The 11428-nt window shown below is 40.4% G+C and overlaps 1 protein-coding gene across 1 annotated transcript; it reads right to left on the bottom strand.

Annotated features, from left to right (window-relative positions):
• Positions 1-6663: 6663 nt before the first annotated feature.
• Positions 6664-11242, bottom strand: metap1d (methionyl aminopeptidase type 1D (mitochondrial)). Its single transcript, XM_054596332.1, is given in 11 exon segments — positions 6664-8322; positions 8527-8605; positions 8691-8738; positions 9121-9218; positions 9370-9533; positions 9637-9679; positions 10012-10075; positions 10078-10159; positions 10242-10391; positions 10544-10704; positions 11198-11242. Coding segments are annotated over 11 exon segments (1017 nt in total). The 5' UTR covers positions 11241-11242; the 3' UTR covers positions 6664-8237.
• Between the last annotated feature and the right edge of the window lie 186 nt (positions 11243-11428).

The raw sequence follows: 11428 nt of genomic DNA, 5'->3' as shown, positions 1-11428 counted from the left end.
GATTTGGGCTCTGTCTGCAGAAGGTCAGTAAAAGGAACAGGCCTAATCACTGATAAGAAGCACTGTAAAGGGAGGTGAGATGTGTTACTCACAAGTGTGTGTGTGAATATGTATGATAACATATTGACACAGTGACAACTGAAGGACCACAAATTAATTAACAGACATATGACACTTCCTCTGTCTGACATTGACTACTGCTGGGTTTAATGACAGACAAACAACATTCTTTATTGTGTTCATGTTTTTTTCAATTGTCTATTCTCAACTCCACGGCCTGTCAACATAATTATCCCCTCATTTTCTTCTTCTCCTCTACAATCATCCAGGGAAAGAAAGGTCACACATTGTGTCTTCACTTAAACAGACTGAAAGACCATTGCAGCTCCAGTCGAGCACCAATCTATTTACATTCAGTCATGATTTTAGTGTAAAGGCACACAGAAGCCTGCATATACCAAAGATCATAATGAGAGAAAGAGAAAAACATGTAGTTCCCAACATTAAATAAACCAAAAAATAGGTAAAATTGCTAAGATACTGGAAGACAGAGTGTTAAATGAACCACCATTAAATTATTAGTTAGAATCATGTGTTTCAATTTGCTTCCTGATCGCTTTGTAACTCAGGAGCTGAGTGGCACATAAGCATAATTAATCATTAGTTACATACATATGAGTGACTGCTTATTTCAAAGAGCTTTAATTCATCTTTAACAAACAAGAATCCTGATAAAACTTTATACATTGCCACACACACTGCAAATTAGTTTAATTACCTCTAACTAGAATTAAGAACTGAGTCATGTGTGTGTGCTCTGTGTGCAGCATGTTCAGTATTACGACAGCAGAGGAGCACAGACCTCGCCTTGGGTGCTGAAGTAGAGGAATGACAGTGAAAGCAATGTTCTCTGACACACACACACACACACACACACACACACACACACACACACACACAGCTAAAATAATCAGCGCCTAGACTTGCCTGAGCCACATCCCTTCCTTTATTTGTTCTTAAAGCTCCAGGTATACTAAGGAAAAGCAAACGCACACTCACCTGAGGGTGTGGCGGCATGAGCTGAGTGGTAGGGTGTGTTTGTCTTTATGACGCTGTAGAAACACATAGCCTTGGGATACTGATAAATACACACACACACACACGCACAATCAGTTTCACAATCATTATGAACTCCAAACTGGAGTTCTTTCCCAGCTGCCACACATTAATGCACTTTCCCTGAGCACTTGTGTAAGCCTGTAAATATGTTCGCAGAAGATCATCTCTGAATTAGTTTATGGCTGATTCAGATTCAGATCACAGAAATGTATGAAACATTTGTTAGCTAAAAATCCAGTGCTTTTAACAAAGACCAAGGACAGACAGAGGATGAATGAGTGCTGACACAGCTTTTCTCAACAAACAGCAGGCCAGTTGGGAAATACACTTTTTTTGCAAGGAGTATAATACCTTTCTCAAATCTGTACAGTTAATATGAAGCTACAACCAGAAGGAAGCTAGCTTAGCATAAAGACTGGATACAGGGGGGGACGGCTAGCCTGCCTAAAATATCTGAAACTCCCTAGTTATTTAATCCATAACTTTATATACTAGTTTTTGTATGGATCAAACAGAACCTGTAAAAATGCTGGTAGGTGGCTTTTTACACCTTGGCACAGAGTCAAGCTAGCTGTTTCCTCCATATTTTTGTAATATTTCTTTTTCAGTTGATTATGAGAAAACACAATTCGTGGCACTGAATCTAATAATAAAATAATATAAAAGAGACTTCCTGGTCTAATGCATTTTAATGCATTCTTAACATCCCATGAAAGTCTTATACCCATAAAACTAACAATTTGAATGCTTCCATTTCTGAGTAGCTGTCCTCCAAAGGACGTTGTTGATAAGGTTGACGATATATAAGTATGGTGAGGACAATGTCCTGCAAAACAGAAAGAAAGCAAAGCTATCAGTAAGCAAGCAAGTGACATTGTGGGGACAAATGTCTAATTTACATCCCCTATGAGGTATCTCTTATTCACAGTATTGATCCTATGTCTCAGTAGAACCTATACTCATGGTTAAACCATAAAGAGACCCTTACACACACACACACACACAGTGTATGCTGTAACAGATCCTTTACCCTTCTTGATGAGCGTATTGATGACAGTCAATAAGGGCTAATTGATGTCTCTCTTGTCCAGCAGTGCTGTAAGACCCTCAGGAAAATTGTGTGTGTGTGTGTGTGTGTGTGTGTGTGTGTGTGTGTGTGTGTGTGTGTGTGTGTGTGTGTGTGCGTGCGTGCGTGTGTGTGTGTGTGTGTGTGTGTGTGTGTGTGCGTGCGTGGTGTGTGTGTGTGTCCCAGGCCAGCCCTGGCCAGATGATGTAATGTGAGATGGCCCTAGTTGTGGGAGGGGTCCCATTGTTGGTAGGCCCAGGTGTGCTACAAAGAAATGTGAGCTAACCGGAGGGAGGTGCACAGTGAGAAAAGTTGAATTCCATTCTATTCTGTTTTTCCCTGACAGATTCATGTTGGTGGTGGATGTTTGTCTCAGCGCATAAATCATCACTCTTACCCTTTTTTTTCCACTTGTCAGGTAATGTGCCTCATTCCATTGAAATCAGATGTTCTGTATTGTTTTATAGTTTTCCTCTATTCTCAACTCTAACGTTAAAATGCATTTTGAATTTTGTGTCTTCAACCCTTAAAAGTTCTCAATATGTTGTTCAGAGCATTTCTATTGCCTCCACATGGCTCTCAACATGGCGACTGTGCTGACAGCGGTAATAGTGCAAACAACATTATTCCACTATATCTTAACAGGAAATGATTGTTTGTTGCTTTAGCTATAGATGCTATTATTACTCTGAAAATCATATTGAGAACCTTTAATTTAGCTTTCGGCCGTAAATATCTACAACATTGAAATCCATTTTAACTCCAACCACACACCACCGTATCTTTCTCTGACAGTAGTGAATCTGTAAAGTATATTTGATGATATAAGTTTTTTTAAAATGCCATGGTGACCAGGCAATAATAAATGTTGAGACTGGTTGGGAAAATATTGGAAGGGTTGTAAATAGGGCTCTCCCCTCTGTTATGAGAAAGACAGTAAAGTCCAAATTGCTCCAGTAAAGTGGCACAGTGGCAAACAGTTAAATACTGTGAGTTTGTGTAGCGACCCCGTCTCTGTGTAGCAGCTGGAAAATAAAACAAGAAGGTGCCTAATTTTCTGTACTCTCATCAAGACAGAACACTAATATCAATATTACATATATACATCTATGAAAGCATTGTCTATCAAAGACAATCCTAGTAATATCATCCGTATTGTGTCGGCAAGTTTTTGTTGTGGTCAAACCTTCCTGAAATAGATCAAAGAAATGAGGAATAAAGAAATAAAACACTTGTTCTTATCTGCTTATCTGATCCTCAACAAATTACTCCACGCCTCCCATTGAGGCTCATCACACACAAATACCCCCCCACACACACACACACACACACACACACACACACACACACACACACACACACACACACACACACACACACACACAGGGCTAAAAGGGTATTGCTCTGAGCTGCATAACCGGTTTCCTCAGGTCCAAGCACTGCAATAGAGGGCATTGTGCCGGCCAGTGAGTCCCACTGTGTGCTTGTGTGAACTTCTGTGTGTGCATGTGTCTGTGTGTGTGTGTGTGTGTGTGTGTGTGTGTGTGTGTGTGTGTGTGTGTGTGTGTGTGTGTGTGTGTGTGTGTGTGTGTGTGTGTGTGTGTGTGTGTGTGTGGGAATCTCACAAGACAACAGAGGCAGACAGCACATTTATCAGAGACCTTTTAGAGCTGCCTCGGGCGATGCATACCACCTACACGCACAACACTGCACCCCTGCTCTTATTTTGTCAGTCTGTTGCAGTTGTTTCGAGTCAGGAAGGGTGTCAAAGGAACAAAGAGACACACAGAAATCAAAGCTACACACTAGGATAAATGGATAGAGTTCTTATCTGTGGTCTGGGAGCAACAGATCCCTCCTCCAAAATATTTTCACTGTGTTAAAAAGACAAAAAAAGCATTCCTTCACAGAGAAAGACTCAAGAGGTCAAACGAGAAAGTTTCCGCCTTGTAAGTGTCAATCAAGAGGGAACCCTCCCTGCGCCAGTCTGGTGATTCGAGTTGATAACTGACTTATTCTGCCACACACACACACACACACACACACACACACACACGCACACACACAGTATGTTGAAATCACCGACCTACAGCTACTGTTGTAAAACTCCTTGGAACCTGCATCCTCAAATTTGCAGGCAAGACTGTTTTTTTAAAACTTCTGTCAGTGATATACCACAGCAGCCAAACTGATTTTTACCATTCAAACTGCATTTACAATGTCACACTCACTTCATTCCTTTGCAAATGGAACTATAAAGATAGCCTTAATCAATATAAATATATAATCAATTTATGTGTGTGCGTGTAAATCTTTTTAGAAACCCTAAGAAGACAGATGTTAAGTTTGTATCATAGTTATTTTGAGGGGATATAGCGCTAGAGACCAAAGGATCCTGAGAACATAACAATGACCCCAACGTGCACCTTTGGTCCAGAAATATGCCAATAAGCTAAACTAAATTGTTGAACATGGTTAACATTATACCTGCTTACCATTAGGATTGTCACTAGCATTGTCATTGTGATATTGATGATGAAAAAAGAGTGGAGAATGAAATAAAAAACAACATAAACAAGCAAAATGAAAGGACATAAAGAAGGTAGAGGGCGTGTCTAGCTGGGTTCAGACCATAATCTTGACCAGATGAGAAATTTTGTCCCGTAGTGTTGAAGTGATTTTTCAGTTTTTTCCTCCAAATTCCTGCAATTCCACGATGAAAAAATCCCTATCAACGTAGGGATGTCCGGGAATGTGTATAGTCACTTGACATCACCCTGTAGCTACATGCCCCGGCACAGTGCATGTTTGAACCCAGATAACAAACTCAGCTCTCTTTGCTAGGCCTTCAGGTGCTTTGACTAATTCCAGAGAGTGTTACTCAGTTAAATTCAGTGCATGTGTGTCAGAGAGATCTGCCTCTACGAGTCTTAAAACAAACCCTTGCTTTGTTAATGCCACAATATTACAGGTCACCAAGAAATGCAAGAATTCCTGTGGAGCTCCTCAGTGAAATACCAGGTAAGTGTGATATATCACAGTCTCAGTCTCACACACACAGTGATGTAGGTGTGCACACCTGGAATGTGGGAAAACATTAATCTACTCATCCAGTAGTCAGAGAACAGTAGACACTAAATATGTTAACACACACACACACACACACACACACACACACACACACACACACACACACACACACACACACACACACACACACACACACACACACACACACACACACACACACACACACACAGAGGGGTCCTCACAAATGCTGGAATGATTGAGGAATGCAGATGGCAGATATGAACTTCACATGTGACTGTATCTTCAGCATCAAGGGTGCAGAAGTGTGTGTTGGTAAAGACAATCTGGTTAAGATTATATTATTATAGTAGGAATGAATCATGAAAAAGTTGTTTTGCAGTGTGAAAAAGGCATGTAGTACCAAAAACTGATGGCTCATGGCCTAGCTTTTCACCAAATGTCATTGTAATAGTTATGAAGATATCCTGCTAACTAACAGCCAAACAGGAATACAAACATTACCTTCTTTTGCAGAGGTAATGATAATCCACAAGCATAAACAATGGTGCATATGTTATTTCAAGATGGTTTACCAAAGAACAGACGAGGGTTTACAGGAGTGCAGGAATCAGTCCCAACATGCAGGAAAAGAAGGAGAGGCAGGAGAGAATGTATGACCATAATTCAACACCTCACCCCGCCACTCCCTGCTCCTCCCTTTAACTCTTACCACTTCTACTCCCCCTAATAAGTACCCTCTGCTCTAGCTTCACTTTCTCGGCTTCTTGCTGACAAAACTTCTTATATCTTTTCATTTCTTCCAAATTTAAGGAATCATATGCTGGTGGAAGGCCATCAAGACTTTACATGACTCCTGTCCCGATTCACAAGAAACACACACTCCTTCAGACACACACAAACACATTTGCCACACCCTGCCCTAAAATGAGATGAAATGAGGAGTACTGCATTGCTTCAACAAGATACAATAAAGACACTTTAGTTTGGTATTTAAGTAGGTCTTTCTATAAGGTTTTAAATTCTGACTTTGTCCCTCCAGTTCAATAAAAGCTGATTAAATGTACAAGCACTCCTTATCATCATATGTATTGCATCAATAAACTATGTATGTGAATCATTTCCTGGCTGGACATGACCAGGCTGTTGAGTAGCCCATCCACCTTTATTTGTCTAATCCTTCCTGCCCCACCCATAGACTGGCACTGGCAAACACGCACACACAAACACACACCCACACCCACACACTCAGAGGGTACATTGGCAGGAAGTGAAAACACTCCCAGTAGGTTGGAATCCAATTTCTCCGGCTATGCATTTTTTTTCTCTGAAACATCTTCACTTCACCATTCACAGTACTCACTGACAGACGCATAAAGGAGTATTATTACGAAAACATATTACAAAAGGACTTGTTAAAGGTTGTGGGAGAAGAATTTAATCACTCACATACTGCACACTGCAATCTAAATTAACAAGCCTGTAATTCGAGCTCTAATCATAGTGAGAGATATCAGGGGATTTCCAAATGTGTTACTGTAAAAAGCAAAACTATTGTGAAATAGAGAGAGCTTTGTGAGATATGGGATACCTGTGGACAAAATATATAGTTAAGAGGAAATGAACCAATAGAAGAAAAGGGTGATGCTGAGTGGAGTTTACAACCCCCACACAGTATTTTGTCCTCTAGTTTGAGCAGATTTTATTGTTCATCAATCTGTCATGCTTGGTAAACTAAGACTGGTGGTAGCGTGAAAAGCCCTTGTCGTGTTTATAATCAGGCCCTGGGAGTAGATGTTACAAAACAATTCATCATTGATACTTGGTTTATATTATTTTAAATGTGCTTTCCACTTATGGTCATGATGTGGAGCCTGTGCCTGCTACAACATGCTCAAGGTAAAGTGTATTAAGTGTGTGCTGCCATCTACTGGCTATAGTTGATAACACAGTTTGTAACTGACCTTATTGACAAGCACTGCAGTCAAAATCACATACTTTTTCTTTTTACTTTCAGTGCATACTGCAGCTGCCCTTACAAAGTATGCACTATTGCATATGGTAAGCATCTCATTGGGACATATGTCTTAATCATAACATTACACCTTGAACTTTGACCCTTCTGCTCATAAATACACTGCACAGAGGATTGTGGATCAGAATAGCCAGAAAATCAAGATGGCATGCATTCTGAAATAGTAATGGAATGCAGGAGGACTTACTGATATTTTTGGCATACTGCATTTATGTATGGGGACATACCTGTGCGTTCCAATACCGATACTACCATACTACTTAGTATGCTTTAAAAACATTAAGTATGTCCCAAATCTAAAAATGTGATTTGTTCTTTCGCAAAAAAATTAAATAAAATGGATAAACAATTAAATTCCTTGCAGGGTAGGGAAGGTTATGAAACATTCAAACAATGATGAAGTGAGATAAATATAATCAAACAGCTTAATTAATACACAAAAGATGACATTTGGACCCATGACCTTCCGTATTTCCAAAACCCTTGCCACTGTCCAACCAGTGTTGCTCCCATTTAACTGTTACAAGTGTCTCTTTATTGTCACAAATCACATTTAACTGTCATGGGCTCCATGGAAGCCAGCTGTCATAAAGGATCACACAAATCCGAGTGTTCCCTCAAAAAAAAAAATGTAACTGGCTAAACTGGTCACCTGCTGATTCGTTACTAAAGAACAAACTGAAGTTTGGAGAAGATTGTGATCCCTTATAATGACAATATAAACACTCATGACATGCATGGATCTCTACTTCAGCAATTAGATGCACCAGCAGCCACTTTTTCATCTGTAAATGCACATCAGTCTTAAATACACTTAACAAGTAGAAACCAAACACTCGTAAAAATAAAAAAAATGCCTAGGTGAATCACCACTCAAGTTCTTTTAACAGTGTTTTGTTATCTCAGATAGCTTGAGGTAAAGAGATTTCTAGCAGCTGATGTGGCGGACATCAATTAGATTCATTCAGGTCACTGAATGCTCTCCTCCGGCAGTTTGGTGAGAATATCCACTCCGTCAGATGTGATGACCACAGTGTGTTCAAACTGAGCTGACCTGCACGAGAAGAAGAAAACAAATGTATAATTTTAAGGGAATAGTTCAACATGTGGGGAAATATGCTTGTTCGCACTTTTGAGAGTGTGAGATTAGAAAATACATCTATGTTGTGTCTCATCTGGTTAAAATAATACTTCATGCCAGATGGGAAACCATTTAGTCCGAAAAAAGACAAGATATTTCTGTTTGTCCAACACGTACCTTTTATCGTCTGCAGACACTGCAGTCCACCTGTCCCTCAGGATTCTAAACTCTGTAGACCCCTCCATCAGTATGGGCTCTACAAATGAACAGACAACATCAGCCCCACATTCATACACAGTAGCATCTCAATGTGCATGCAAAAACTGAAAAAGTTAACTCACCTATTGTGAAAGACATCCCTTCATCCATGGTCATGTCATTGTCGTTAGCTGAAAATAAGGAGAAAAAGAGAATACTCTTCATTAATTACAAAGACCCTTTGGCACATGGGCATGGTTTCCATATTAGTTAATATTTCCTCCATCTCAGCTTTCAGTATCCTTGTCCCACAAACTTATCAAGTCTTGCGGGTCTATTCGGTTCACAAAGCAATCAATATCTCCGAGTCCATTGAGATTTACAGTACAATGACTTCTGCAGTATGCCATATACACTATATTGAGACAGTCCATACTTGATTATAAGGAAACCAAACGATTCCACAGAAGGTATTGACTAATGTATAGTATACATGCACACAAACACACACGTGATGCACACAAGGGCAGGTGCTCCTGTCCAAGTCTCTGCTGACCGCTGACCCAAACTTACCATGGTGCCAGATCTCAGGATGGCAATGGAAGTAAGAACCTATTCCATGTCCAATGAAATAAGGACACACTTGAAAGCCACTGTCCATTGCAATTTCACTGCCAGAAGAACAAAAAAATATTAGCTGGCATATTGGCAACAGTGAATGTGATTATATGGTATGTATGTTGTTGTTTTTCACATATATGTATGTATGTACGTACGTGTGTGTGTGTGTGTGTGTGTGTGTGTGTGTGTGTGTGTTTGTACCTGATAGTGTTTCCTATAACACAGAGCTGTGCACCCGGCTTGCAGGCAGCGATGGCCTCATCTCGGCAGCGCCTGGCTGTTTCCACCAATCGCTGCCCGACCTCATCCACCTGGCCAATCAAGAAGGTTTCTGAAGTGTCGCCGTGGTAACCATCTAAATACACCTATCGGGAATAGGCAAAGGTCAGTAACGGGAGCAGAATTGTTCTGACTGATGACGTTTGCAGTAATGTCTTTGAGTTTGTTTGTGTGTCAGCAACAACTCACGGTGACATCAACGTTGATGATATCTCCGTCTTCAAGTTGCCGACTTCAGGACATAAGCATATAAAAAATGAATGCTGCATACACAAAGAATCCCACAATAGAATACTGTAATAAAAAAAAATCTAAATAAGGGGTGTCATTAGAACATCTCAATTTATACTGCTTGTGTTTTTTTTTAAATTATATTTGGCCCGCTGACTGTATATGTACTGCTGACATAGTGCTTAAATCTCACTATTTATGATAAGTCTCTAAATCGAAAAGGCTCATGGCACAGGACAAAACTTTTTTCCCCATGTGGCCCCCGAGTTGAAAAGTTTGGATACCAATCATCTCAAAGTTATGTATGTATGAGTAAATGTCCTGCCGGTTTACCTGTCAGGTATGCCATGGCAGACCACGTTGTTCACAGACGTGCAGACTGACTTGGGGAAACCCCGTATCTGAGAGGGGATGGGTAGGCATTGTGCCTGATTGTCTCTTGGTGCACGATGAAGTCAATTTCATCCGTTGTCATGCCAACCTGGAAGTCACAGGTCAAAACTGTTATTTTGTTTTTGATGACATGTAAACACGAACATTACTTTGAGTGATTAGGTGCTTACCTTCAGACTGCGTCCAGCTAGTAGCAGTACACGTCTGGCCAGCTGACATGCTCTGGCAAGGCCTTCGATCTGCTCTTGGTCTTTGATCTCTATGTAGTCTGGCCATTCTGGGACCAGTATAGTGCTTACATAGTCAGGCCGCACAATGTGCTACAGTCAGGGAAAGACAGGATAAGAAGTGTGACTCATATTGTTTTCCAAAGGCTTCATATAAAATCAAAGTATTTATTGGAAACCAATCTACAATATAAAATTAGCAGACTTGCATGAACAGGGCCAGAAAAAAACACGAGGTACTGTACCTTGGGGACTGCATGGGCAGGCTTAACAGTAGCTGGGCGAACTACATTGTGAGAACTTTTCCACTTCTTCCAGAAGAAGCAGCGATGTTGCGGACACAGTAGGGATTTTGGGGGACCACAGGTTCTTAAAAAACAAGCTCTCCGAAGGAAACCACCCAGTCCTGTTGAAAAGCAGAGCAACAGAATGAAGAAGAGAGCTTTCTCTGTCACATAACTTGAAAGTGGCAGAAAGGTGATTCTTCTGTTGGGCCTGCGCTCCCCTCACCAGTGCTCTCTTTTTAGTCAATTGAACAACAATGAAAATGTGTATCCAACCATGGCTGATGAGCACCTTCTCAAATAGTGAATAACTACAGTTTTGTTCAAAATGAGTGTTATTGTGTATATTAATTACTAAGACCTTGTACGCACAAAAATATAGCATTAGGATATTTACTAATTAGAAAAAACCTGGGGTCACTGTTCATTATTCCATCATAGGAGTACTGGTTGGTATCTGGGAAAGCTGCAAAGTACAGTCTCCTGTGTTCAATGGGAACTTTGAGGACACAGAGTGACATCATACGCAGCATACATTCATCGGCAACTTTATTAGGCACACCTGTGTGCAATATAAAACATATACAGATACAGATTAACTTTACTCAGCCATACCTGCTGTTCTTGTCGCCAGTCCCACGGAGCAGTGCGCCGCCATGTTTTTTTTATTTGTATTTGTGGTCACGTGGTGTAGAAGCCACGTGATGCATGACTCACAATTATTACTACAAAAGCTATATTCGCAACAAATATGAAGTATCTTGCACTCTCTACGGCATATTAAGAATATATAAAGGTGTCATTTTATGTCATTTCTTTTTTTCTCTTTATTTCACTATTCATTTA

Source organism: Anoplopoma fimbria, chromosome 3, assembly GCF_027596085.1.
Source record: "Anoplopoma fimbria isolate UVic2021 breed Golden Eagle Sablefish chromosome 3, Afim_UVic_2022, whole genome shotgun sequence".
In the NCBI taxonomy this organism is placed as follows: domain Eukaryota; kingdom Metazoa; phylum Chordata; class Actinopteri; order Perciformes; family Anoplopomatidae; genus Anoplopoma; species Anoplopoma fimbria.
The sequence above is the reverse complement of the archived record's forward strand: the minus strand, read 5'-3'. Positions and strand labels throughout refer to the sequence as shown.